Source organism: Jaculus jaculus, chromosome 6 (assembly GCF_020740685.1).
Source record: "Jaculus jaculus isolate mJacJac1 chromosome 6, mJacJac1.mat.Y.cur, whole genome shotgun sequence".
NCBI lineage: Eukaryota > Metazoa > Chordata > Mammalia > Rodentia > Dipodidae > Jaculus > Jaculus jaculus.
The window spans coordinates 59,841,531-59,866,747 of record NC_059107.1 but is presented as its reverse complement, the minus strand read 5'-3'; the positions used below and the strand labels follow the sequence as shown (position 1 = coordinate 59,866,747).

General features: G+C 40.8%; 1 protein-coding gene across 8 annotated transcripts in view; it reads right to left on the bottom strand.

Annotated features, from left to right (window-relative positions):
- Positions 1 to 24,443, bottom strand: part of LOC101616168 (meiosis 1 associated protein) — a 124,420-nt gene extending 99,977 nt beyond the window's left edge. For 5 of the 8 annotated variants that reach the window (XM_004668249.2, XM_045152587.1, XM_045152585.1 and 2 more), the window contains exons 1-2: positions 23,769 to 23,870; positions 5,420 to 5,705 (exon numbers count right to left, since the gene is read on the bottom strand). In XM_004668249.2, coding sequence (XP_004668306.2) covers positions 5,420 to 5,659 — 240 coding nt within the window. In that variant the 5' untranslated portion in view covers positions 5,660 to 5,705; positions 23,769 to 23,870. Of the gene's footprint in view, positions 1 to 5,419; positions 5,706 to 23,165; positions 23,248 to 23,768; positions 23,884 to 24,418 lie in introns of those variants that run through there. The other 3 variants (XM_045152583.1, XM_045152582.1, XM_045152589.1) reach the window with 3 other exon arrangements.
- Between the last annotated feature and the right edge of the window lie 774 nt (positions 24,444 to 25,217).

The window sequence follows — 25,217 nt, the reverse complement described above, 5'->3', positions numbered from 1 at the left end:
CTTGGAGAAACCAGCTGCCACAGAATAAGCACATGTAAATTACTCTATAGAAATATCCAGTGATGAAGACATATCAACTTCTACTAATAACTATCTAAATATTCTATCCTGGAACTAGAACCTCTACCTTCTGCCAAGCTTCCAGATTACAACCCTGGCTGATACCTTTACTACAATAACAGATCATCTATGGATTTAACTCATAATAATCGTGATATAATAAATGTTTATTTCTTTAAACCATTATGTTTCTGGTACACAGAAACAGTAATATAATCTGGTATGCAAAATGGTACACAGAGGAACAAATTCTACTCAAGTTATAAAAATGTCAGTTGAATTGTTTAATTAATTTTATCCATTTCTCATCCCCAACCTAGCTGAAGTAACAACAGACAGACAAACATTACTAGGCTTAGTACTTAACAGCATTCATACACAAAACTTTCCCTAGCCAGGTATTGCTGCACACACCTTTAAGCCAGCACTTGGGAGTTATAGGTAGGAGTACTGCTGTGCGTTTGAGGCCAGCCTAGAACTACAAAGTGAGTACCAGGACAGCCTGCGCTAAAGCGAGACCCTATCTCAAAAATAAAAATTCTCTCCAGCAGCTCGGCAGGTGGAGGAGGCGGCAAGGCCATGTCGGAAGCCCCAGAAAGAGCTTAGCACTGTAAAGTGAAAGGCAACGGCATGAGCTGTGCAGAGGAAGCAGCAGAGTTCCTTTTCCTGAGACTGTCCTGTGGACAGCGGAGGAGGTGGCCATGGCAGGTCTGTGCGTGAGTGAGAGCACTCCGCAGCAGCACCATGATGCCTTCTGAGTCATCCCAAGATCACTGCCATCTGAAAAGAGAAGATTCTGTACCCAAAGCATCAGAAGGAGGCTTTTCTACACAGTCTTTGGCCTCTTCCTTCAGCATCTGACAGCAGGGATATTTTCATCTTCAGTGGGAAAGAATCTGGTCAAGGCAAGGGACACTCAAAGGAAAACAGCAAAGCCCTGAGCCTACTTGACTTTCATTATCTCCCACCCAAAGGGAGCTCAGTAGGACTCCCAGAAAGCCCTTGGAGGAAATGGTGTTGAAGCTAGTTTTTCATGAACCAGGCGGTTCAAACACATTGGGCAACTCAGATCGGTTTTGGACTCCGTGCTGCTTCTAAGAAGCTATAAATGGCTTAGACATTCTGTGATTTCCTTGGTTTGCAGTTCAGGAAATGAGTTCCTCATATGCATAAGGTCTTGTCCCTTCTTTTGGAGATGGGAGGCTTTGGTTTTCAAACAAAATGAAGATTAAAAGCCACAATTAATGTTTTAAGATTCCCTGGAAGCCTGAGAAAGAAAATCGTTTCCTAAGTCTAAAAAGTTACAAGAGGATTGGAGAGATGGATTAATGGTTAAAGTGCTTGTCTGTGAACTCTAAGAACCCAGGTTCAAATCCCTAGGACCCACAAGAGCAAGGAAAAATGTGCACTGATGATAAGCACCTTGGAAGTTACAAGGCCATTTTACAGCTGCTCTTGGTCCCGTGATTTATGCCAATAATGCAAACCTGAATACAGCAGTAAAGTTGGCACCGAGGAGTGGTGTGTGGCTTTGGTATTTTGGAGCTGATTTTCAAGAGGAGTGTGGAAGGATTTGAAACAATGGCCTAAGAGATGCCTTACAGTGGTCAGGTCAGAGTTGAAAGACCTGAATGCAGTAAGAAGTATGGATTGTGAGGTTTGGCTTATGAAGGCGAGAAAGAACTTTGCCTGGACTGGGCTAGAGGCAGTTCATGTAAGAGGCTTGCTGTTATGCACCTGTCCTGAGAATTGGTGCAGGGTTGCTTTGCATAGAAACGGACTGCTGTGAATAGAGGGATATGACACAGAAATGAAATCTTTGGGTGGAAACTTCTGCCTGTTCAGCTGCAACTATATGAGATTACAACCATTGAAACTGGGCCAGCTGATCTGCACTGGGGCAACAGGAAGAATGCAGACTCTTGAAGGGGCCTGAGTGCTCAAGAAGTGTCCTGTTCTTCAGTCTGCTTTATTCCTCCCTGGCTTAACAAATTGACACTCAACTTGGTATTATGGATGTGGTGGTTTGATTCAGATGGCCCCCATAAACCTAGGTGTTGCGAATGCTAGCTCCCCAGCTGATGGATATTTGGGAATTAATGCCTCCTGGAGGGAGTGTATTTTTGGGGGCGGGCTTATGGGCTTTATAGCCAGTTTCCCCTTGCCAGTGTTTGGCACACCCTCCTGTTGCTGTGGTCCATCTTATGTTGGCCAGAGGGTGATGTCCACCTTCTGCTCATGCCATCGTTTTCCCCTGCCATCGTGAAGCTTCCCCTCGAGCCTGTAAGCCAAAATAAAACTGTTTTTCCCAGAAGCTACTCTTGGTTGGGTGATCTCTACCAGCAATGTGAACCGGACTACAACAATGGAGTATAAGAAATGCAGGAAAGAGTCATTGAATTTGCAACAGTCTTGTGTTCTGGAAAATGGCCATGGGCAGTGTGAAGCAGATTTGCTGGATGCTTGCATGGAGACCCCATGGAGCCATGAGGATGAACCATGGATTGTAGTGGAGACCCAGTGGAGATGCTGGGACCATGACATGGCTGCTAAGGAAAGCTGCCAGCCCCAGATGAAGATTTACAGGACTGTGAATAGCCTAGCTGGAGGGGTGAAATTGGAACTCCAGAAACTTGTGACTGGTTAGGCTTATCAGACTTGGAGATTTGTCACTGGCTAGTTATTGAACTTGAAACTACAGAGTTTAATGTTTGTGCTGTTTAAAGCTTTTATTCGTTGACTATTTCTTTGCTATGCCCAATGCTATCTTTTGCAATGTGGGTGCTTACTGTGTCATTATGAGATTTTTTTTTTTTTTTTTTTGTTTTTTTGTTTTTCGAGGTAGGGTCTCACTCTGGCTCAGGCTGACCTGGAATTCACTATGTAGTCTCAGGGTGGCCTCGAACTCTCGGAGATCCTCCTACCTCTGCCTCCCGAGTGCTGGGATTAAAGGCGTGCGCCACATTATGAGATTTTTTTAAAATTAAAGTTTTTTAAATTAATAACTTCCATGATTATAAACAATATCCCATGTTAATGCCCTCCCTCCCGCACTTTCCCCTTTGAAACTCCATTTTCCATCATATCCCCTCCTCCTCTCAATCATTCTCTCTTTAATTTTGATGTCATGCTCTTTTCCTGCTATTATGATGGTCTTGTGTAGGTAGTGTCAGGCACTGTGAGGTCATGGATATACAGGCCATTTTGTGCCTGGAGGATCACATTGTATGTCCTACCCTTCCTTTGGCTCTTACATTCTTTTTGGGGGGAGTGGTGTTATGGCTCAGTTAAAAGACCTTGGACTATGGTGATGTTGGAACATCATTAAGATTGGTAACAAAATAAATAAATAAATAAAAATACTTTCCATATATAAGACATTTTGAGAAGTTTGTTTTGATTTTTGAGGTAGGGTCTTGTACTAGCCCAAGCTGGCCTGTAATTCACTATGTAGTCTCAGGCTGGCCTTGAACTCATGGCAGTCCTACCTCTGTCTCCTGTGTGCTGGGATTAAAGGCATGTACTACCATGCTCCTCAGTTTCTGTTAGTACAGTCAAAGTCATCAGGATATATATCCTTTTTTTTTTTTTTTTGTTTGTCTTATTTATTTATTTGAGAGCGATAGACAGATTAAGAGGCATATAGAGAGAGAGGGAGGGAGAGACAGAGAATGGGCATGCCAGGGCCTCCAGCCACTGTAGATGAACTCCAGACGCGTGCGCCCCCTTGTGCATCTGGCTAACGTGGGTCCTGGGGAAATTAAGCCTCGAACCAGGGTCCTCAGGCATCACAGGCAAGCACTTAACCGCTAAGCCATCTCTCCAGCCCCAGGATATATATCCTTTTAATACATAAAGCATTGTATAATATTTTTATCCTTTAAAGTACCAAGAGATGTTACCATGAATTAAAGTTCCTGGAAAGAAGCCACACCTATGTTAAGCTGATTAGATTGTGAGGAGTTGGAATGTTGTAGGTTTACAATTTATTTTGTACTATCTTAGCCCCTCAAGTGCCCATTTGTTGCCCAACTCTGGGTGTGACATAACGACTTGTGGGCAAGTCCTTAAGGTATGTATGAACAGATACCCTAGCTTCCACTAGCTTGAAAGAGAAAAATGTCATATCGTGTCTGAGGCCCATAGCAGAGACTTAGTCGCTATGCTGCAACTTTCCTGCTTGACATACCCCTCAACACATTTGAAATGTGTTTTCATTTGTGACTTTCTTTGAAGTTTCATGATTTTTATTTATTTATTTGAGAGCAAGAGACAGAGAAAGATGGGGAGGGGGGGAGGGAGAAAATTGATAGGCCAGGGCCTCCAGCCACTGCAAACAAACTCCAGATGCATGTGCCCCCTGTGCATCTGGCTTATGTGGGTCCTGGGGAAACTACTATAAAAACTTCATGAAACTGTTACCACGTTGGAACATGAAATTTGGGGTAACCAAAATAATGTGTTTCCAAGTCATGGTAACTCATATTTAGCTCCAGAATAAACTCTTATTCCCTTTGAGGTAAGAGCTATGTTTCTTGCATTGACATTATTTTTCTACTTTCAATGCAAGAAATAAGACAAAATGAGTGGATTCCAGTTGAATATTATACAAATAATTCAATAACATATTTATAAAATCCCATCCCTTATTAATCTTAAAGAACATAATTTTTTTTTTTTTCTTGAAGAAGATACATTAGCAGCAAGGCTCTTTCAAGGAAGAGGATGTAGAGAGCCTCTGGAAGTTATTTTTATCCCTGTGATTCTGGACTTTGCAAAAGGGATAAAGGGAAGACTTGAATTTTCTTTGAGGAGAATAGTTATGAGGTAACTTTGTAAAAATAATGCCCTGTCTCAGTCACTAAGAGGTGTTTGACTGAAGGGAATTAAAGTTTAATTTGAGTGGAACATAGATAAAATATGCTCATGCTTTTGCAGTTTAGGTTTTCTGAGCAAAGAGAATTGGAACCTGGGGTTAAGTCAAGTGTGGGAAGAAAGAGTGACTGAAGTCAAGACCTCTGAAGATACTTCTTGATGTGCTTACATTTCAAAGGGCAAAACAACTTGTTTATATTTCAAAGAACTGTCAATGCCAAGGTATCTCTGGAGTGGAGGAGGATGTTATTGAAACTATTAATTTATTAATAATATTAATAATTGTTATTGAAACAATTATTAATTTGGGGGCTTCTCTTCTGCAGTATAAGCCCTCATGTACACAGAATGACATCTGGCTCACATGGTGTCACCTCAGGGTTAATGGATACAAGGAACCAGTGTGGGTTTTTAATGTAAGTAATAAGAACTATAACCTCATATTTGCTCTCAAGATAAAGAGACTAAATATAAAAAGACTTACCACAAAGGGGAGAATGCACTCATGTCGATTTTGTACCATATATAAGCTGAACAGAGACATGCGGCTGGGGCCCATCAAGCTGCAGGCTAGAGAGAAGAAGTTCTGCATTGCCTCACAAAGATTGGAGCAGATGTCAGCCCAGGATGGTAGAGCAATGTGTAAGATGAGAAGCCGTGGAGGTTGCTGGTAAATCTTTGAGGCAGAGGGTGGCCCTTTACTAATAGTTTTCCTGTGATGCATGGTAGTGCAACTATAGCCACTTCCTAGATAATGGATATTTTAGTACCTACAGGAAAGAAAAGAGAAACCACTGGCTTTCATAAAAGTGAATTAGGTACTATGTTGAAACAAACAATACAAGTTAAGGGGGAATAAGCCTATAAAGGACTTAGACTGAGTAATAAATCAGACTTGCCTAGAGTATCCCATATTAACAGCACTCGAGGGATCTAGATGTTTGACTACATTGTAAGTATAGGAATGCTTAGAGATGCAGAGTGGAACTAATAAAGTAAGTTATACAAAGGGCAGCATGGTGGCCCATGCCTTTAATCTCAGCACTCAGAGGTGCTGAGACTGCTGTGAATTTGAGGGACTACAGAGTGAGTTCCAAGTTAGCCTGGGTTAGAGCGAGACCATACCTTGAAAAAACAACAACAAAAAGTTACACAAGACTCACACCCCTTTTCCTTCTTTTTTATTTCTCTCTCTCTCCTTTTTCTCATCTTTTTCTTCTTCTCTTTTCTTCCCTCACTTTTACTTTTTTGAGATAGGGTCTCATGCAACCTAGGTTTGCCTCAAGCTCCTTTCCAACTCATTAGGTAGCCAAGGATGAATTTGAACTCCTGGGCTTCCTGCCTCTACTTCCCAAGTGCTGGGATTAAGATGTGTCACTACATTCACATGAAACTTTAGTATGAAACTAAACTATCTGCCCTCATAAACTTTGTTTCTTTCTTTTTTTAAATATTTTTTGTTCATTTTTATTTATTTATTTGAGGGTGACAGAGAGAGAGGGAGAGAGAGAGACAGAAAGAGAATGGGCATGCCAGGGCTTCCAGCCACTGCAAACGAACTCCAGACACGTGCGCCCCCTTGTGCATCTGGCTAATGTGGGTCCTGGGGAATCGAACCTTGAACCAAGGTCCTTAGGCTTCACAGGCAAGCACTTAACAGCTAAGCCATCTCTCCAGCCCAACTTTGCTTCTTTACTAGTAATTATTGTCCCATGTTATGTGAATTAAAGTTCCCAGCAAAAGCACTGCCCCTACTCTGAACAAGGTTGAATGGGCTGATAGAACTCCTGTGACCACAGAGAGATGGAATGTTGTGTGATCAGAGCCAAATTACCATGACCTACCTTTAGCCCCTTAGTAACCATTATTACCCACTTCTGTCTCTGATCTAGCACTTTGGTGACTATCAGGTGTGGCCTTTCTGAAATGTGCAATCAAACTCCCATCTTCCATCATCCCAAGGGTTATGAATGCCATCAGATAGCATCTGAAGCCTATGGTGGACATTTCTCCACTTTGCTGTAACCAGCCTTCTTAATGGTCAACTAACATATTTTATAACTTTATTTTGTTCTATAACTATAAAGCCTTCATGAGGGCTGGAGAGATGGCTTAGTGGTTATGGCATTTGCCTGTAATGCCAAAGGAACCAGGTTCAATTCTCCAGGACCCACATAAGCCAGATGCACAGGGTAGCATATGTGTCTAGAGTTCGTTTTCAGTGGCTAAAGGCCCTGGTGTGCCCATTCTCTCTCTACTTCTTTCTATCTCTCAAATAACTTAAAAAAATTAAGAGCCTCCATGAAATTGCTAATATGTTGGAAAATGGAATTGGGATAAACTAAATCTGTGTTCCTGGGCCATGTCACTTGTATCTGGCTCCAGAATAAACTATATTTTGCTCCTTTTAAGGTGAGAGCTGTATGTTGTTTCTATGGTGTACTTTCCCCCATGTTGTACTTCCTACAGGTGGAAAACTTGTCATGTCATGTATCTAGTATAGTGTTTGATAGACAGCAATCCTCCAAAGTGAAAATACAGTCAGGCCTAGTGGGTACAACCTCCCCTGGGGGAGGCTGAGGCAGATGGATTTCAAATTCAAGGCCTGTCTGGACTCCAGAATGAGTTCAAGACCAGCCTAAGCAATTTAACAAGAACCAGCCTCAAACTGAAAAGAAAAAAGGGTTGTGGATATAGTTCAGTAGTAGAGGGCTTGCCTAACATGTGCAAGTCCCTGGGTTCAATCCCTAGTAACATAAGCAATAATAACAATTAAAAAAATCCCAAAACTGAGCTGGGAATGGTGGTGCATGCCTTTAATCCCAGCATTTGAGAGGCAGAGGCAAGAGGATTACCGAGTGTTTGAGGTCACTCTGAGACTACATAGTGAACTCCAGGTCAGCCTGAGCTAGAGTGAGACCCTACCTAGAAAAACAACAACAACCGAAAAACAAAAGAATAGAAAAAATATCCAAAACCTTCCACATTTCTCCCTTGGTTAAAATTTTTGGGTTGGGGATGAAGAGATAGTTCAGTTGGCAAAGTGCTTGTCTTGTAATCATGTGGACCTGAATTAAATCCCAACATGTGAAAAACAAAACAAAACAAACCAAGTGTGGTGGTCTGAGTGCTTGAGATCTCAGGGCTGGCAAGACTTAGATTTCAAGAGAGCTGCCTCCTCTCCCTCCTGCTACCCCTCTCAACAGCTAAATTTAGATCAGGTCTGGGATTTCGGGATCCCACTCTTTTTTTTATTTTTATTTTTTATTTATTTGACAAAGAAAGAGGGAGGGAGAGAAAGAGAGAGAATGAATGGGCATGCCAGGCCCTCCAGCCACAGCAAATGAACTCCAGATGGGTGTGCCCCCTTGTGCATCTGGCTAACATGGGTCCTGGGGAATAGAACCTGGGTCCTTTGGCAGGCAAGCACCTTAATCGTTAAGCCATCCCTCCAGCCCAGGATCCCACTCTTAAGAAAATTACTGAATCCTAGGAAGGATTATAGAGGAATTATATTATAGGAGGGAATGCTACTTCCAGTGAAGTCCCATGCAAGGACCCTTGCTTGCAGTGGGATAGTCCCCCTCCACTCCCTGAAAACCCTTAAAATTGCTCCTTTCCCCATACACTGAAGTAGGTGCCTAAACCTGGCTTGCTAGGGATGCCAGAGCCAGAGTTTTGCCCTAGACCTCTAGATACAGTATCATTCATTTCAATGTACTTGCTTATGTGGTCTTCTGTGTCTACAGTGTAATCATTAATCAAATTTAATAAAATAAAAATCAGTAATCAAATATCTTTCTACAAAGAAAGTCATGATGATTAGATGATTTCACTGATGACAGCCATCAAAAACCCAAAGAAGAAGCATTTCAAGCTTAAATTATTTTAGAATATAGATGAGGGGATATACAAGTAAATAGTTAGCTAATCTCTGATACTGAACTAGAGGATATTATAAAAAGTAGATCTTTTTCATTCATGAACTTAGATGTGAAAGTTCAAAAGAAAGCATAAGAAAATCATTACTAGTAAGATGTAAATATATATTTATATATAAAGATAAAAGTATACCATGACCAAGTTAAATTTATCTAAAGAGTAGGTTAGTCAGGTATAGTACCTCACAGCTATAATCCTAGCACATTGGAGGCTAAGGCAGGAGGATTGCAGCAAGTTTGTCACCAGCCTCAACTACATAGTGAATTCCAGACCAGCTGGAGATACAGAGTGAGACCCTGTCAATAAAAGCACAATTTTGATATAACATTCAAATTATAAATCACTATAATTATCACAATCAAAGATTAAATGAGGGCTGGAGAGATGGCTTAGTGGTTAAGCACTTGCCTGTGAAGCCTAAGGACCCTGGTTTAAGGCTCAATTCCCCAGGACCCACGTTAGCCAGATGCACAAGGGGGCACATGCATCTGGAGTTCGTTTGCAGTGGCTAGAAGCCCTGGCACGCCCACTCTCCTCTCTCTCCCTCTCTCTGTCTTCCTCTTTCTCTGTCTGTTGCTCTCAAATAAATAAATAAAAATAAACAACAACAAAAATACTTTGTTAAAAAAAAGATTAAATGAAAAAAGATACCACCTCAATATAACCATATATATATATATATATATATATATATATATATATATATATATATATATATATAAAATATTTATATATTTATCAATAAGATGCTAAAAAAGAACATTAGGGTGATCATAAACATGATAGAAAAGATAAAGGGCTGAGGAGATGGCTCAGTGATTAAAGGTGCTTGTTTGCAAAGCCTGCTGGCCTAGGTTCAATTCCCCAGTTCCCACATAAAGCCTGATATACAGAGTAGTATATACATCTGGAGTTGCATTCTATCAATTTCATAGAATAAAAAAAAGAGCAGAGAAGGGCTGGGGAGATGGCTCAGTGGGTAAAGCATATATGAATACCTGAATACAGGTCCCCAGAACCCACAAAAAGTTCAATATGGCAGCATATTTCTGTAGTCTCATCATGCCTACAGTGAGATGGGAGGAAGAGAAGAATCATCTCTGGGAAGCTTGTTGGCCAGCACCCTTGCTACTGCAGTGATGAATAAAGATAATCTGCCTCAAACAAGATGGCAGGAGAAGACCAACATCTGAGGTTGTCCTCTGACTTCAATGCCCAAACTCATACACATACACACACAAAGACAGACTTAAAAATAGGTTGCTGAACTATAGTTCAGTTGGTTAAATGCTTGCTTGGCAAGTGTGAAGCCCTGGGTTCAATTCCCAGTATAAGTTAAAAAAAGAAGGGCTGGAGAGATGGCTCAGCAGTTAAAGGCACTTGCTTACATAGCCTGATGGCCCAGGTATGGTTCCCCAGTACCCACATAAAGCCAGATGCACAAAATGGAGCAGGCATCTGGAGTTCATTTGCAATGCCACAAGGCCCTGGCATGTCCACTTGCTCTCTTTGCTTGCAAATAATTAAAGTATTTTTTAAAAGGTCACCACTTCTGAGAACTAAAATGATTTTACATAATTGTTTTCTAGCTAGAAAGATTATGAAAATTTAAAGCCTCTTTAAGTGAAAAATATCTAAGATATCTTTCAAAAATATTTTGGAACTTACAATTTTCAAAAATTACCTGAGAATATGTAGATACATGTTTTCTCAAAATGAACGATTTACTTTTTTAAAAAATATTTATTTGAGAGACAGAGAGAAAAACAGAGAGTGAAGCCCGTACCAGGGCTTCTTGCTATTACCAGGGATTTGTACATCTGGCTTTATGTGGATACTGAGAAATTGAACTGAGACTGTCAGACTTTGCAAGAAAGTGCCTTTAACCATTGAGCCATCTCTCTAGCCCTCATTTACCTTTTATTTTATTTATTTATTTTTGGGTTTTTGAGGTAGGGTCTCATTCTAGTCCAGGCTAACCTAGAATTCACTCTGTTGCCTCAGGCGGGCCTCAAACTTACATCAATCCTCCTACTGCTTCCTGAGTGCTGGAATTAAAGGCATGCACCATCACCTGGCTACTTTTTTTTTTCTTTTCAATTTTTTTTTATTAACAACTTCCATGATTATAAAAAATATCCCATGGTAATGCCCTGCCTTCCCCCACTTTACTCTTTGAAACTGCAATCTCCATAGTATCTCCACCCCATCTCAATCAGTATTTCTCTCTCTCTCTCTCTCTTTTTTTTTTTTTTTTCCTGAGTTAGGCTCTCACTCTAGATCAGGCTGACCTGGAATTCACTATGTAGTCTCAGGGTGGCCTCAAACTCACAACGATCCTCCTACCTCTGCCTTCCCAGTGCTGGGATTAAAGGCGTGCACCACCACGCGCAGGTTTTCTTTTTCTTTTTTTAAGCCATGATCTTTTCCTCCTATTATGATGGTCTTGTGTAGGTAGTGTCAGGCACTGTGAGGTCATGGATTTCCAGGCCATTTTGTGTCTGGGAGGAGCACGTTGTAAGGAGTCCTACCCTTCCTTTGGCTCTTACATTCTTTCCGCCACCTCTTCCACAATAGACCCTGAGCCTTGGAAGGCTTGATAGAGATATTGCAGTACTGAGCACTCCTGTCACTTCTTTCCAGCACTATGATGCCTTCTGAATCATCCCAAGATCACTGCCACCTGAAAAGAGAAGATTCTCTACCAAAAGTGAGAGCAGCATTAATATAAGGGTATGTGCAGTAAGAGAAGTGCTTACTGGGCAGTTTGATAAGCATAGTATATAAATTTAACCAGACAGCAGCAGATGTTACACCCCTAGGGCTCATGACTACCCCTGTTTGAAGTTTTCAATATCAGGGATGTATTCCATCCCATGGAGCGGGCCTCTACTTCAATTAGAGGACAGTTGGTTTCCACCATGACAAACATTCCACTATTGTACCAGTTGGCTCATTTGGCCTGGCTGGCCAAATATAAGGCTTGCAGTGTCCACTGTTGAGAATCTTCAGTGGTAATTTCTCTCTCTCCCACTGAAATTCATGCAGAATAGCTTCTTCCAGCTTTCTGTCAGCTGGTCTAAATGGAGGAGGTTATTAGCTCAGCTTCAGCAGGATTTCTCAGTGGTCTTGCAGCTCAAGTATGTGGAGTCTTCAGCAATAGGGTCTTACCATCTATTCCTGGTGGTAAACCAAGGGACTTGACAATGGCCTATAATGTTTTGGGGGCATCAGGGACCTCCCTGGCCAACAACTCACTTGAAGGTATCTCATCCCTGGCACTGAAAAATTTCTAGCAACAATCTATGGCTCCCGAGTGTTCCACTGTCCAAAAAAGTAGGTTTCCATACTATTTATTTATATCCTCTTAGATTTTGATTAGCCCTCCCTCCACGTTTCCTTTACTCAATCTCTTCCCCTGACCTCACTTGGGCCTTTTCACTCCCATTAATGTATTCTTCTACTTACATATATACAATACCATGCTATTAAGTACCCCCCTCCCTTCCTTTCTCTTTCCTTTATATCTCTTTTCTAGCTTACTGGCCTTTGCTACTGAGTTTTTTTCCTTCTTACACAGAAGCCCAATCATCTGTAGCTAGGATCCACATATGAGACAGAACATGGGACGCTTGGCTTTCTGGGCCTGGGTTACTTCACTTAGTATGATCCTTTCCAGATTCATCCATTTTACTGCAAACTTCATAACTTCATTTTTCTTTACCACTGAGTAGAACTCTATTGTATAAATGTGCCATATCTTCATTATCCACTCATCAGTTGAGGGACATCTAGGCTGGCTCCATTTCCCAGCTATTGTGAATTGAGCGGCAATAAACATGGTTGAGCAAGTATCCCTAAGGTAATGAGATGAGTTCTTAGGATATATGTCTACAAGTGCTATAGCTGGGTCAGGTAGATCTATTTTTAGCTGTCTTAGGAACCTCTACACTGATTTCCACAATGGCTGGACCAGACTGCATTCCCACCAACAGTGTAGAAGTGTTCCTCCTTTTCCACATACTCACCAGCATTTATGGTCATTTGTTTTCATGATGGTAGCCAGTCTGCCAGGAGTGAGATGGAATCTCAACGTAGTTTTAATCTGTATTTACCTGATGACTAGGGATGTAGAATTTTTTTTTTTAGATGCTTATATGCCATCCGAAATTATTATTTTGAGAACTCTCTATTTAGTTACGTAGCCCATTTTTTTAACTCACTTGATATCTTAGTATTTAATTTTTTTTAGTTCTTTGTATATCCTAGATATTAATCCTCTATCAGATATATAGCTGGCAAGATTTTTTCCCATTCGGTAGGTTGCCTCTTTGCTTTATTCACAGTGTCAATTGCCATACAAAATCCTTTTAATTTCATGAGGTCCCAGGAGTTAATCTGTGGTTTTATTGCCTGAGCAACTGGGGTTATATTCAGAAAGTTTTTGCCAAGATCAATATGTTGAAGGGTTCCCCCTACTTTTTCCTCTAGCAGTTTGAGTTTCAGGTCTGATGTTAAGGTCTTTAATCCATTTGGACTTAATTCTTTTTTTTTTTTTTTTTTTTGTTTTTTCGAGGTAGGGTCTCATTCTAGCTCAGGCTGACCTGGAATTCACTATGGAGTCTCAGGGTGGCCTTGAACTCACGGTGATCCTCCTACCTCTGCCTCCCGAGTGCTGGGATTAAAGGCATGCACCACCACACCCGGCTATGGACTTAATTCTTATGCATGGAGAGAAAGAAGAATCTATTTTCATCCTTCTATAGATACATATCCAGTTATCCCAGCACAATTTGCTGAATAGGCTGTCTTTTCTCAAATGAGTATTTTTGGCATTTTTATTAAATATCAGTTGGTTATAGGTGCCTGGACCGACATCTGGGTCCTCTATTCTGTTCCACTGATCTATATAACTGCTTTTTGCGCCAGTACCATGCTGCTTTTGTTACTATGGCTCTGTAGTATCGGTTAGAATCAGGTATGGTGATGCCAACAGCCTTATATTTGTTGCTCAGTATAGTTTTAGATATTCAAGATTTTTTTTTTTTGTGATTCCAAATGAATTTTTGGATTGTTTTTTCTATTTCCATGAAGAATACCATTGTAATTTTGATGGGGATTGCTTTTGTAAGATTGCCACTTTCACAATATTGATTCTTCTTATCCAGGAACAAGGGATGTTCTTCCATTTCCTAGTGTCTTCTGCAGTTTCTTCCATGAGTGTCTTAAAGTTTTCCTTGTAGAGATCCTTGACTTCCTTGGTTAGGTTTGTTCCAAGGTACTTTATTTATTTTTTGATGCAATTGTGAATGGGAGTGATTCTATGATTTTATCCTCTGTGTGTCTGTTGTTAGCATATATGAAGGCTACTGATTTCTGTGTATTCACTTTGTATTCTGCTACATGGTTATAATTGTTTATCAGCTCTAACAGTTTGCTGGTAGAGTCTTTAGGGTCCTTTATGTATAGAATCATGTCATCTGCAAATAATGATAACTTGATCCCTTCCTTTCCAATTTTTATCCCTTTTATGTGCATCTCTTGCCTTATTTCTATGGCTAAGACTTCCAATACTATATTCAATAAAAGTGGGGACAGTGGACATCCTTGTATTGTTCCTGATTTTAGTGGAAGAGCTTCCAGTTTTTCCCCATTTAGTAATATGTTGGCTTTAGGCTTGTCATAAATAGCCCATATTATACTGAGATATGTTCCTTCTATTTCCAGTCTCTGTAGGACTTTTATCATGAAGGGAAATGCTTTCTCTGCATCTAATGAGATGATGATATGACTTTTGTCCTTCAGCCCAATTATATAATGTATTACATTTATTGATTTGTGTATGTTGAACCATTGCTGCATCTCTGGGATAAAGCCTACTTGGTTGGGGTGAATAATCTTTCTGATATATACTTATATTCTGTTTGCTAATATTTTGTTGAGAATTTTTACATCTATGTTCATGAGGGAGATTGGTCTGTAATTTTTTTTTGTTTTAAGTTTGCCTGGTTTTGGTATCAGGGTGATGCTGGCTGCGTAGAAGGAGTTTGGTAGGAATCATTCTTTTCCTATTTTATGGAAAAGCTTAAAAAGCAATGGCATTAGTTCCTCTCTGATGGTCTCTTTTCTGAAGTTAAAATTCACCAGTAAATCAACCTGGGCCTGGACTTTTTTACTTGGGAGATTTTTGATAACTGCTTGGATCTCCATACTTGTTATAGGTCTATTTAAGTGATTAATCTCATCTTGACTTAATTTAGGTATGTCATATAAATCAAGGGAATCATCCATTTCTTTCATAATTTCATACTTAGTGGAGTACATGTTTTTATAGTATGTCCCTATGATTTTTTGAATTTCTCTGGTATCTGTTGTGATGTTATCTTTTTCATCTCTGATTTTATTAATTTGTGTCTCTTCTCTCTTTCTTTTGGTTAGATTTGCTAAGGGTTTACCAACCTTGTTTATCATTTCAAAGAACCAATTCTTTGTTTCATTGATTCTTTGGATTTTTTTTTTTGTTTCTATTTCATTAATTTCTGCCCTAATCTTTATTATTTCTTCCCATCTGCTGATTTTGAGTTTCCCTTGTTCTTCTTTTTCCAAGGCTTTAAGGTGAAGCATTAGGTCGTTTACTTGAGACCTTTCTAATTTCTTAATAAAGGCACTTAAAGCTATAAATTTTTCTCTTAGGATGGCATTCATTGTGTCCCAAAGGTTTTGATATGTTGTGTTCTCATCATCATTTGACTCTATGAATTTTTTGATTTCTGTCTTGGTTTCTTCATTGATGCATTCATCATTTAGTAGTGAATTATTTTGCTTCCATGATTTGTGTATTCTCTATAGCTTTCTTGCTACTGATTTGTAGTTTGATTCCATTGTGGTCAGATAGTGTTTAGGATGTAATGTCCTCCTGTTGGAGGGTGCCTTTAATCAATATAAAGTAGCCTTCCTTATCTTTCTTAGCTAATGTTGGACTGAAGTGTACCTTGTCAGATATTAGGATAGCAACCCCTGCTTGTTTTCTAGGTCCATTTGCTTGAAACACCTTTTTCCAACCTTTCACCCTAAGATAGTGTCCATCCTTTGTAGAAAGGTGAGTTTCTTGGAGGCAACAAATTGAAGGATCTTGCTTTTTAACCCAGTCTGCTGACTTATGTCTTTTGGTTGGGGTATTGAGGCTGTTAATATTAAGATACATTATTGAAAGGTGTGTATTTATTTTTGCCATTTTTTGTAGTTCTTTTGGTTTTACCTTTGCTCTCTTGTGTTAACTAGTATTTGAGTATTGTTTGATTTTTCCATGTTCCTTATATGTGTGCTTTTCTTTCTCTTTAGCATGGAGGATTCTTTCTAGTATTTTCTGTAGAGCTGGTTTTGCCTTCAAATATTCCTTTAGCCTGCTTTTGTTGGGGAATGTCCTTATTTCTCCGTCTATTTGAATGGATAGCTTTGCAGGATAAAGTAACCTTGGTTGACAGTTGTTATCTTTCAGAAGTTGTAATACATCACTCCAAGCTCACCTGTCTTTTAAAGTTTGTGTTGAGTAATCTGCTTTAGTCCTGATGGGCTTTCCTTTGTAGGTAATTTGATTGTTCTCTCTAACTGCTTTCAGTATTTTTTTTCTTTGGTTTGTGTGTTTGGTAGTTTGATTATAACATGGCAAGGGGAGGTTCTTACCAGATTTTGTCTGGTTGGTGTTCTAAAGACTTCCTGTATCTGCATTGGCACCTCTTTCCCAAATTGGGGGAAGCTTCCTTCTATTATTTTGTTGAAAATGCCTACTATGCCTTTGGAGTGAAATTCTTTTCCTTCTACTATACCCTGAATTCTTATGTTTGATTTTTTCATAGTGCCCCGGAGATCTTGAAATTCCCAGTCATAATTTTCTATTAGTTTGTCTTTCTCTTTGTTGGAATGTATTAGATCTGTCACCTGGTCTTCTAGTTTAGATATTCTGTCCTCTCCTTCATCCATTCTAGATTTTCTTCAGAGTTTTTTATTTCATTAACTCTGTTCTTCATTGCTAGTAAATCTGACTGGTTTTTCTTTATTACTTCTATTTCCTTATTTATGTCTTGTATTGACCTCTTTATTTCATTAAATTGGCTTCCTGTGTCTTCTTTGATTCCTTTGATTTCCTCTGACTTTTTTGAGCATATTTATAAATCCTTCTTTTGAAATTTTTCTCAGGCATTTCCTCTAACTCCTCACTGGAGGTCATTTCTGATGCATTAATATTTTTTGGTGGATTCATATTGTCTTGATTTTTGGAGTTTTTTGTGTTATAATGTATATATTTTTGCATCTTGGGTTAATTTAATGCTAGGATTTTCTAGTTAGCTGCAGTATTTTTAGATGTATCAGTCAATCAATCTGATGTTATTTATCTTCAGGGTAGGAGCTTAAGGTGCTAGGTGTGGCTCTCAAAAACTCTCAGAGTAACTGCAAAAGTGACCCTAGGTGTTGGGTTTGCCTGCTATGAGAGTATTCAAGTAGGCTGAGTGGAACAAAATACAGGCATATTCTAAAATTTAAGTAAATAATGTACACATTCAATAAAAACCAGCACAGAGTATTTATGCAAGAGTAGGTATTATGCAACCAGATCCTCTAACAAAGTCACTGTCTCTCAGGGTGTGTGGTGCCCCACACCCTCAATCCTGTCAACAAGGAGGTTAAGATGTCTCTCAGAAGGTATTATGGTGCTGGAAAGAAGTGACTAGAGTACCGAGTAACATCTCGATCACAACTTCCAAGGCTCAGGATCTAAGGCGGAAGAGGTGGCGGAAAGAATGTAAGAGCCAAAGGAAAGGAAGGATTCCTTACAATGTCCTCCCTTCAGACATAAAATGGCCTCAATATCCATGACCTCATAGTGCCTGACCCTACCTACACAAGACCATCATAAGAGGAGGGAAAGATCACGACATCAAAATAAAAGAGAGACTTACTGAGATGAGGAGGGGATATGATGGAGAATGGAATTTCAAAGGGGAAAGTGGGGGGGGGTGAGGGTATTACCATGGGATATTTTTTATAATCATGGAAAATGTTTTTAAAAATTGAGAAATATAAAATAAAATAAGATTTAAAAAATTATAACAATAAAAAATACTAAATCCTTGATAAGTAAAAAAAAAAAAGATTTCTGGTGTGTTGAGGGTTCCAAGTCAGCTATGACCAAGTGAGACCCTTCCCTAATGTACACCTGAAGAGGAAACAAAGCCATTATAAATCAAGAAGCAACAAATAACAAGCCCAAAATATAGCTTATTTAAGAACGGCAAATCTTACTATAAGATATTTTTTATAATCATGAAAGTTGTTAAAAAAATTTGAAAAAAATAAATGGCAAATCCAACTATCCATCAGATTTAACATACAATTTATCCTGATATGGGAGGTGCAATTAGCACTTCTGGTTCAGGTCTATATACCACACTCATTTGGTGGGTACTGACCTGCTGTAATCCCAACTACCTTTTGGGATTATTTTGGTCTCAGTTATGCTGCACTCCTGCGTGGGTCCTTCTTTGGTGCACTGTGGGTTCAAATAGGCTGGCTGAGTCGCTAGATCGCTGCTCTAGTCTCCAGTCATGGGTGCTGTGAGCTCCCTTTCCCTGGTCTCTGGTGCTTGCTGGCACTTGTGTTGGCAGTGGGGGAGAGGAGGCTCTGGATGGTGGGTCTAGTTCTCCCACTGGTCCACATGATCCTCTACCTTGTAATTTTCTCCTCTGTTGTTTGCTGCTATTCTCTTCACGTTTCTTGAGTTTGTGAAGAGCTCTGGTGTGAGTGGAAAATCCCCTCACCCTCAAGCTGAGCTGTGCAGCTGTAGCCCCACAGACCTGGTACCGCCACTGCTGGAGCTGCTTCTGCATGCTTATGTGGCTCTGGATGCTCTGGATCTCTCCTCTGCTGCCGTTTTAATTTCTTATACACCTCACTTTTTAGTAGAAGAGTGTGTGTTGCTGGTTTTTTTTTTTTTTTTTTTGCTTTTTCTCTCCTAGGCTGCTTTGGCATGGTTCCTACATCACCATCTTAACTGGAAGTACTTCTTATTTTTAATTTAATTTATTATTTATTTTTACATGTACACATATATGTAGTATGCATGCATAGGTAAATGTGTGTGGGGACACTTGTGTGGATGTGCATGCAGAGACCAGAACTTAATGTTTAGTGTCTTCCCCTGCACTCTCCGCCTTATTTATTCATGCATGTTAGAAAATAAGCACTTTACCACTGAGCTATGTCCCCAGACCTCAAAGTGAATCTATAAAGTATTTTCTCTTAGGCTCATGAATCAGCATTTGTTGAATAATTTTCTTTATGAGTTCCAGTGGAGAAATACATATACTAATTTGTTGAAAGCATTTTTTTTTTTTTTTCTGTATTTGGGTCTTGTGTATGGTAGGGAACACTTTGCCCCTTAAAACTTTTTAAGCTGGGTGTGTTGGCACATGCCTTTAATCCCCAGCACACGGGAGGCAGAGGTGGGAGGGATCGCCATGAGTTCGAGGCCACCCTTAGACTACATAGTGCATTCCAGATCAGTCTGGGCTAGAGTGAGACCCTACCTCGAAAAACAAACAAACAAAAAAACATTTTTTTTTTTAACATTTTGAGATACAGTCTCACTAGCTTTGTACTCATTCTGTAGCCCAAACATTCCTTGGACTTTCAAACCTCCTGCCTCAGCCTCTGGAGTAGCTTGGATTACAGGCCAGCATCATCAAGTTTGTCTTGAAAGTACTTTTTTTAAGATGAAAAAAATAATTTAAATATTTTAATTTATTTATAAGGTGGGGGGGAGAATATATATACCAGGACCTCTTATCACTGCAAATGTACTCCAGATACATGCACCACTTGCACTGTGGAATTGAACATGGTCTGGCAGGCTTTGCAAGCAAGCACTTTTAACAGCTGGCCCATCTTCCTAGTTCCTTGAAAGTATTCTTGAACTGTGGGATGGTTTGATTCAGGTACCCCCCATAAACTTACATGTTCTGAATGCTAGGTCCCCAGCTGACGGCCATTTGGGAATTGGAGCCTCCTGGAGGCCTGGGGTGGGCTTCTGAGTATTATAGCCTGCTTTCCTTTGCCAGTTTTTGGCATAGTCTCCTGTTGCTATTGTCCATTTGATTGGCCTGGAAGTGATGTCCAGCTTCTGCTCATGCCCTGCCATCATGGAGCTTCCCCTCAAGTCTGTAAGCCAAAATAAACCCTTTCCATGGGGCCGGAGAAATGGCTTAGTGGTTAAGGCAGTTGCTTACAAAACAAAAGGACCTAGGTTCAATTTCCCAGGACCCACATAAGCCAGATGCACAAGGGGGCACACACATTTGGAGCTCGTTTGCAGTGGCTGGAGGCCCTGGCATACCCATTCTCTCCCCCCCCCACACACCTATTTCTCTCTCTCAAATACATAAAGAAAATTTTTAAAAAATACACCCTTTCCATAAGCTGTTTTTGGTCAAGTGCTTCTTTTAGCAATGTGAAGTTGACTACAACTAATTGGAAATCCAAAGCAATAATTTATGTATTTACCAAGACTACAAATAGTACAAATGTCTATGTTCTTTTATTTATTTATTTATTTTTGAATTTTTTGAGGTAGGGTTTCACTCTAGCCCAGGCTGACCTGGAATTCATTATGTAGTCTCAGGGTGGCCTTAACTCTCAGTGATCCTCCTACCTCTGCCTCCTGACTGCTAGAATTAAAGACGTACACTACCACGCCTGGCGAATGTCTTAATTATATATTTTTTTAAGGTTTAGAGAGATTATGTTAGAATAAGAGTATGAAAGACGGGAAAATTCAGAGAGCTCTTGCCCATGAGAAGGCAGGAGTGGGTAAAGACTACCTAGAGACCAAGATTTCATTGTACTTTTAATTTAGTGCATGGCTGGTATGGGGGAGCCTGAAGCAGGAATATTACCCTACATTGTAGGCCATCCTAGGCTATATAGCATGTACCATGTCAGCTAGGGCTACAGAGTGAGACCCTATTTCAAAACAAAGTAAGTCAAGTGTGGTGGCACATGTCTTTATCCCAGTACTCAGTAGGAGGATTGCCATGAGTTTGAGGCCAGTCTGGGACTACCAAGTGAGTTCTAGGTCAGCCTGGGCTAGAGTGAGAGTCTACCTAAAAAAATCCAAAAATTAAATTGATCTATGAAGTAAATATTAGTTTTAGCGTTTTACAGTTCCCTACACACTTAGAGAACTTTCAGTGTTTGGACAATTTTCAGAGGTTAAAGAATATAACAGTTACCTTCTCATTGTGGGGACAAAACACCCAACCAAAAGCAGTTTAAACCAAGCATGTTAGCTCATACCTTTAATCCCAGCACTTGAGAGGCTGAGGTAGGAGGATCTCTATGAGTTCAAGGTCAGCCTGTACTAAAGAATGAGTTCCAGGACAATTAGAGTGAGACCTTGCCTCAAAAACCCAAAACCATGGGGCTGGAGAGCTCAGTGGCTAAAGGCACTTGTTTATAAAGCCTAAAAGGCGTAGATTTGACTCCCCAGTACCCACATAAAACCAGGTGCACAAAGTGGCCCATGCATCTGGAGTTTGTTTATAGTACCATGAAACCCTGGTGTGCCCATTCTCTCTGTCTCTCAAATAAATAACAAATATTTTTTAAAAAAAAGCAGCTTATGGGAGGAAAGGTTTTATTTCAGCTTACAATCTTGACAGGAAGTTTCATCATGGCAAAGAAAAGCATGGCAGAGGCTGAGCATCACATCTTGCACATCAATTAGAAGGTAGCCCCAAGAGTGAGCTAGCCAGCACTGGCAAGCTGAGTTAATAAACCTTAAGTAACACACCTCCTCTAGCAAGGAAGGCTCCACTTACCAAACTGCCATCATCTGGGGATTGAGTATGAGGTTTAATCACAAATACATGAGGCTATGGGAGACATTTCACATTCAACCTACCACAGAGAACAAATATATTTTTTTTCCCATTTGATTAGAATCTATTTGTGGTCTCAGTTTGCATAATCATTTCTTTTAGGTCAGTGGGGAATCATTTTAATCAAAGAATTGAACATTTCTTTCTACACATTCTACTACAACTATGATTCATTTCACAACAAGTAAAATATTACAAAGTATTTACAGTAAAATATAAAAAACATAAAAGTTAAATAAATTGGCTTTCTAGAAATCTCAAATGCCCACATCACACAAGAGAATCAAAACAAATAAGTAACTGAGATTTCCCTGATCCTGATCATTAATTTCCAAAGAATTGGAGAAGAGGAAGAAATGGGATGACAATGATGGCATGCCAAGGAATGGATGTTAACAACACAGCTAACCAATATATTCTCAAGGAAAGACTTCAGTAATTTTCGAGCAAGGTTAAACTTTAGCATATTCCTTGAACTGAAATTAGGAACGTCTCCAAGAGAAATAGCTCTTTAGCTAAGTTTACTAACAGCCTCTTGTCATGAAAAGCAGGAGGGGGACTAGTTGGGAAGAAGGGGTTCAGCAGGAGAGGGATAAGACAGTGTAAGGAGGTATGATCAAAATAGGTTCTATACACATATGAAATACAAAAAAATTAAAAGAGCATTTTGTTCTGTAAACCACTATTATTGCACAGTAAGTTTTAGATCTTACATTAATGTTTAACTGGAAGATTTATCCTTTTTGTTTTTTAATTCTTTTTATTTATTTGAGGGGGTAAGGGAGGGAGACAGAATGACTGCACCAGGACCTCTAGCCATTGCATCTTGCTTATGTGGATACTGGGGAATTGAACTTTGGTCTTTAGGCTTCACAGGCAAGTGCTTTAACCACCAAGCCATCTCCCCAGACCAAACATCTTCTTTTAAATGAAGAAGCAACTCTCTTTCCTTAAACATAATTAAATAATTCATCCAAAGTGTTAGTCATATTACTTAACAGGGTGGGTCTGCTTTTGTCAAGAATACCAACTTTATGGTTTCTCTGTAAATTGGCTAAACCTGGAACTAGGCCTTGAACATCTCAAACCAAGTTACTCCAGTACTACAATCTCTTCAATGGCTTCCGACTACACTTGGAACAAAGTTCAAGCTCCTTGTCCGGACCTCGTTTCTGCGTTTGTCTTTTGCCCACTCTCCATCTTCAGGCCAGGCTAGGTCTTCACAAAGAATTTCATCCCCAGCAGGGGCTCTGAGTAGGCCTTTCCCAGCATTCTGTCACAACAGGTCAGCCACACCCCCACCCACCGTCGTTTTTTTTTCCCTAGAGGTAGGGTCTCACTCTAGCCCAGACTGACCTGGAATTCACTGTGTAGTCTCAGGCGGGCCCTGCCGAGCACTGGGCTTAAGCGCGGGCTCTTCCGCGAGTCCGCCATTAACCCTTTCCTGGGTGGGCGTGGCTCCGCGAAGACGTTAGGACGCGGACCCAGCACGTGCAGGACCTGGAGTCCACCCGCAACCACAAGTAAGAGAACAGAACACTCTCCAGGGCTCTGAAGCACTTCTGCCTTCAAGGACTTCTTTCCTCATTATTATTAATAATAATAATCGATTTTTTCAGGGCCCATAAAAAGTTCAAGATTCTCTCTCAAAGGGGAAGCGTCCAGAAACCTTTTCTTTGACCTTAAGGGGGCACTGTCTTCTCACTAAAGAAAAATGATCGCTCCTGTCTGGCAATCAGCCCTGGAAAGAAAGGCTGAGGCAGGGGGAATCACTGGTGTGAGGCTAGCCTGGGCTTCCGAGTGAGGCCATCTCCATCCCACCCCTTCCTCAAGGGCCGTGTTGTCCAGCCGCTCTCGGGCCAGCGCAGACCACCTCTCGGCCCCACGCCAGCCTTGACCACGCCGTGCTGACCGGCTTCCCAACGCCACCTGCCGCCCGCAGGAGGGCGAGCTGCTTACCTGGCAGTCCCCGGGAACGCACGAGCCTCAACCGTGCCCAGTCACACTCTGCGGTCCCGGGGCACGCTCCTCGGGCGGCCCCAGACACTTCCTTCTGAAACCCACTCAGAAGCCCCGCCCCTCAGAAGCCTAGACCACGCCCAGAAGCTAGAAACCACGCCCCTCAGAAAAGCCCGCCCTCTCGGCAGCTCTTAATCCCCGCCCCTCAGAAGTCCCCTCAACAGCAAACCCTTTTAGGCAGCCCTCTCACCACCCTCCAGAACCTTCTTTAGTCCCTGACTTGGGTCCTGCTGGGCCCGCCCACCGCAGGCAAATTTTCACCTCAGGGCTCTCTGCTCCCCTCAGCGTCTCCCAGGAACAGTCTTCTCTTGGTCCTTGGGTACATTTCATTCATTTCATACATTTCAGTGGCAGCCTATGATGTGCTTGCTTTTAACCTTGAGTGCATCATTCTGTGGCGTCCTCAATTACTGTTTTATTCAATAAGCATTTATGGTGAGCACACTATACCATGCAGTATGCTAATGGGGTTGCAGTAATGTATAAACAATGGCCACTGGGTCCCCCTCATGAAAGCATTTTTGATTTTTTTTCTCACTTTTTTTCTTTTCAGTTTTTTGAGGTAGAGTTTCACTCCGGTCCAGGCTGACCTGGAATTCACTGTGTAGTCTCAGGGTGGACTCGAACTCATGGTGATCTTCCTACCTCCTAGTGCTGGGATTCAAGGCATGCTCCACCATGCCTGGCCTTTCTCACTTTTTATTGATAATTTTATTTATTTTTTATTGACAACTTCCATAATTGTAAGTAATATCCCATGGTAATTCTCTCCCTCTCCCCATCTTCCCCTTTGAAACTCCACTCTCCATCATATTCCCCCCCCCCATGAGTCTCTCTTTTATTTTGATATCATCATCTTTTCTTATTATTATGATGGTCTTGTATAGGTAGTGTCAGGCCCTGTGAGGTCATGGATATACAGGCCGTTTTGTATCTGAAGGATCATGTTGTAAGGAGCCCTACCCTCCCTTTGGCTCTTACAGTCTTTCCACCACCTCTTCCACAATGGACTCTGAGCCATGGAAGGTGTGATTGAGATATTTCAGTGCTGAGCACTCCTCTGTCACTTCTTAGCACATGATGCCTTCTGAGTCATACCAAGGTCACTGCCATTTGAAAAGAGAAGGTTCTCTAACCAAAAGTGAGAGTAGCATTAATAAATGGGTATGAACATTAAGAGAAGTGCTTACTGGGCAGTTTGGTGAGCATAGTATATACATTTAGCCAGACAGCAGCAGAATTACACCCCTAGGGCTCATGACTACCCCTGTTGTAGGTTTTCAGTATCAGGGATGTATTCCCTCCCATGGAGTGGGTCTCCAGTCCAATTAGAGGACGGTTGGTTTCCCCCATAACAGACATGCTACTATTTGCACCCGTTGGCTCATT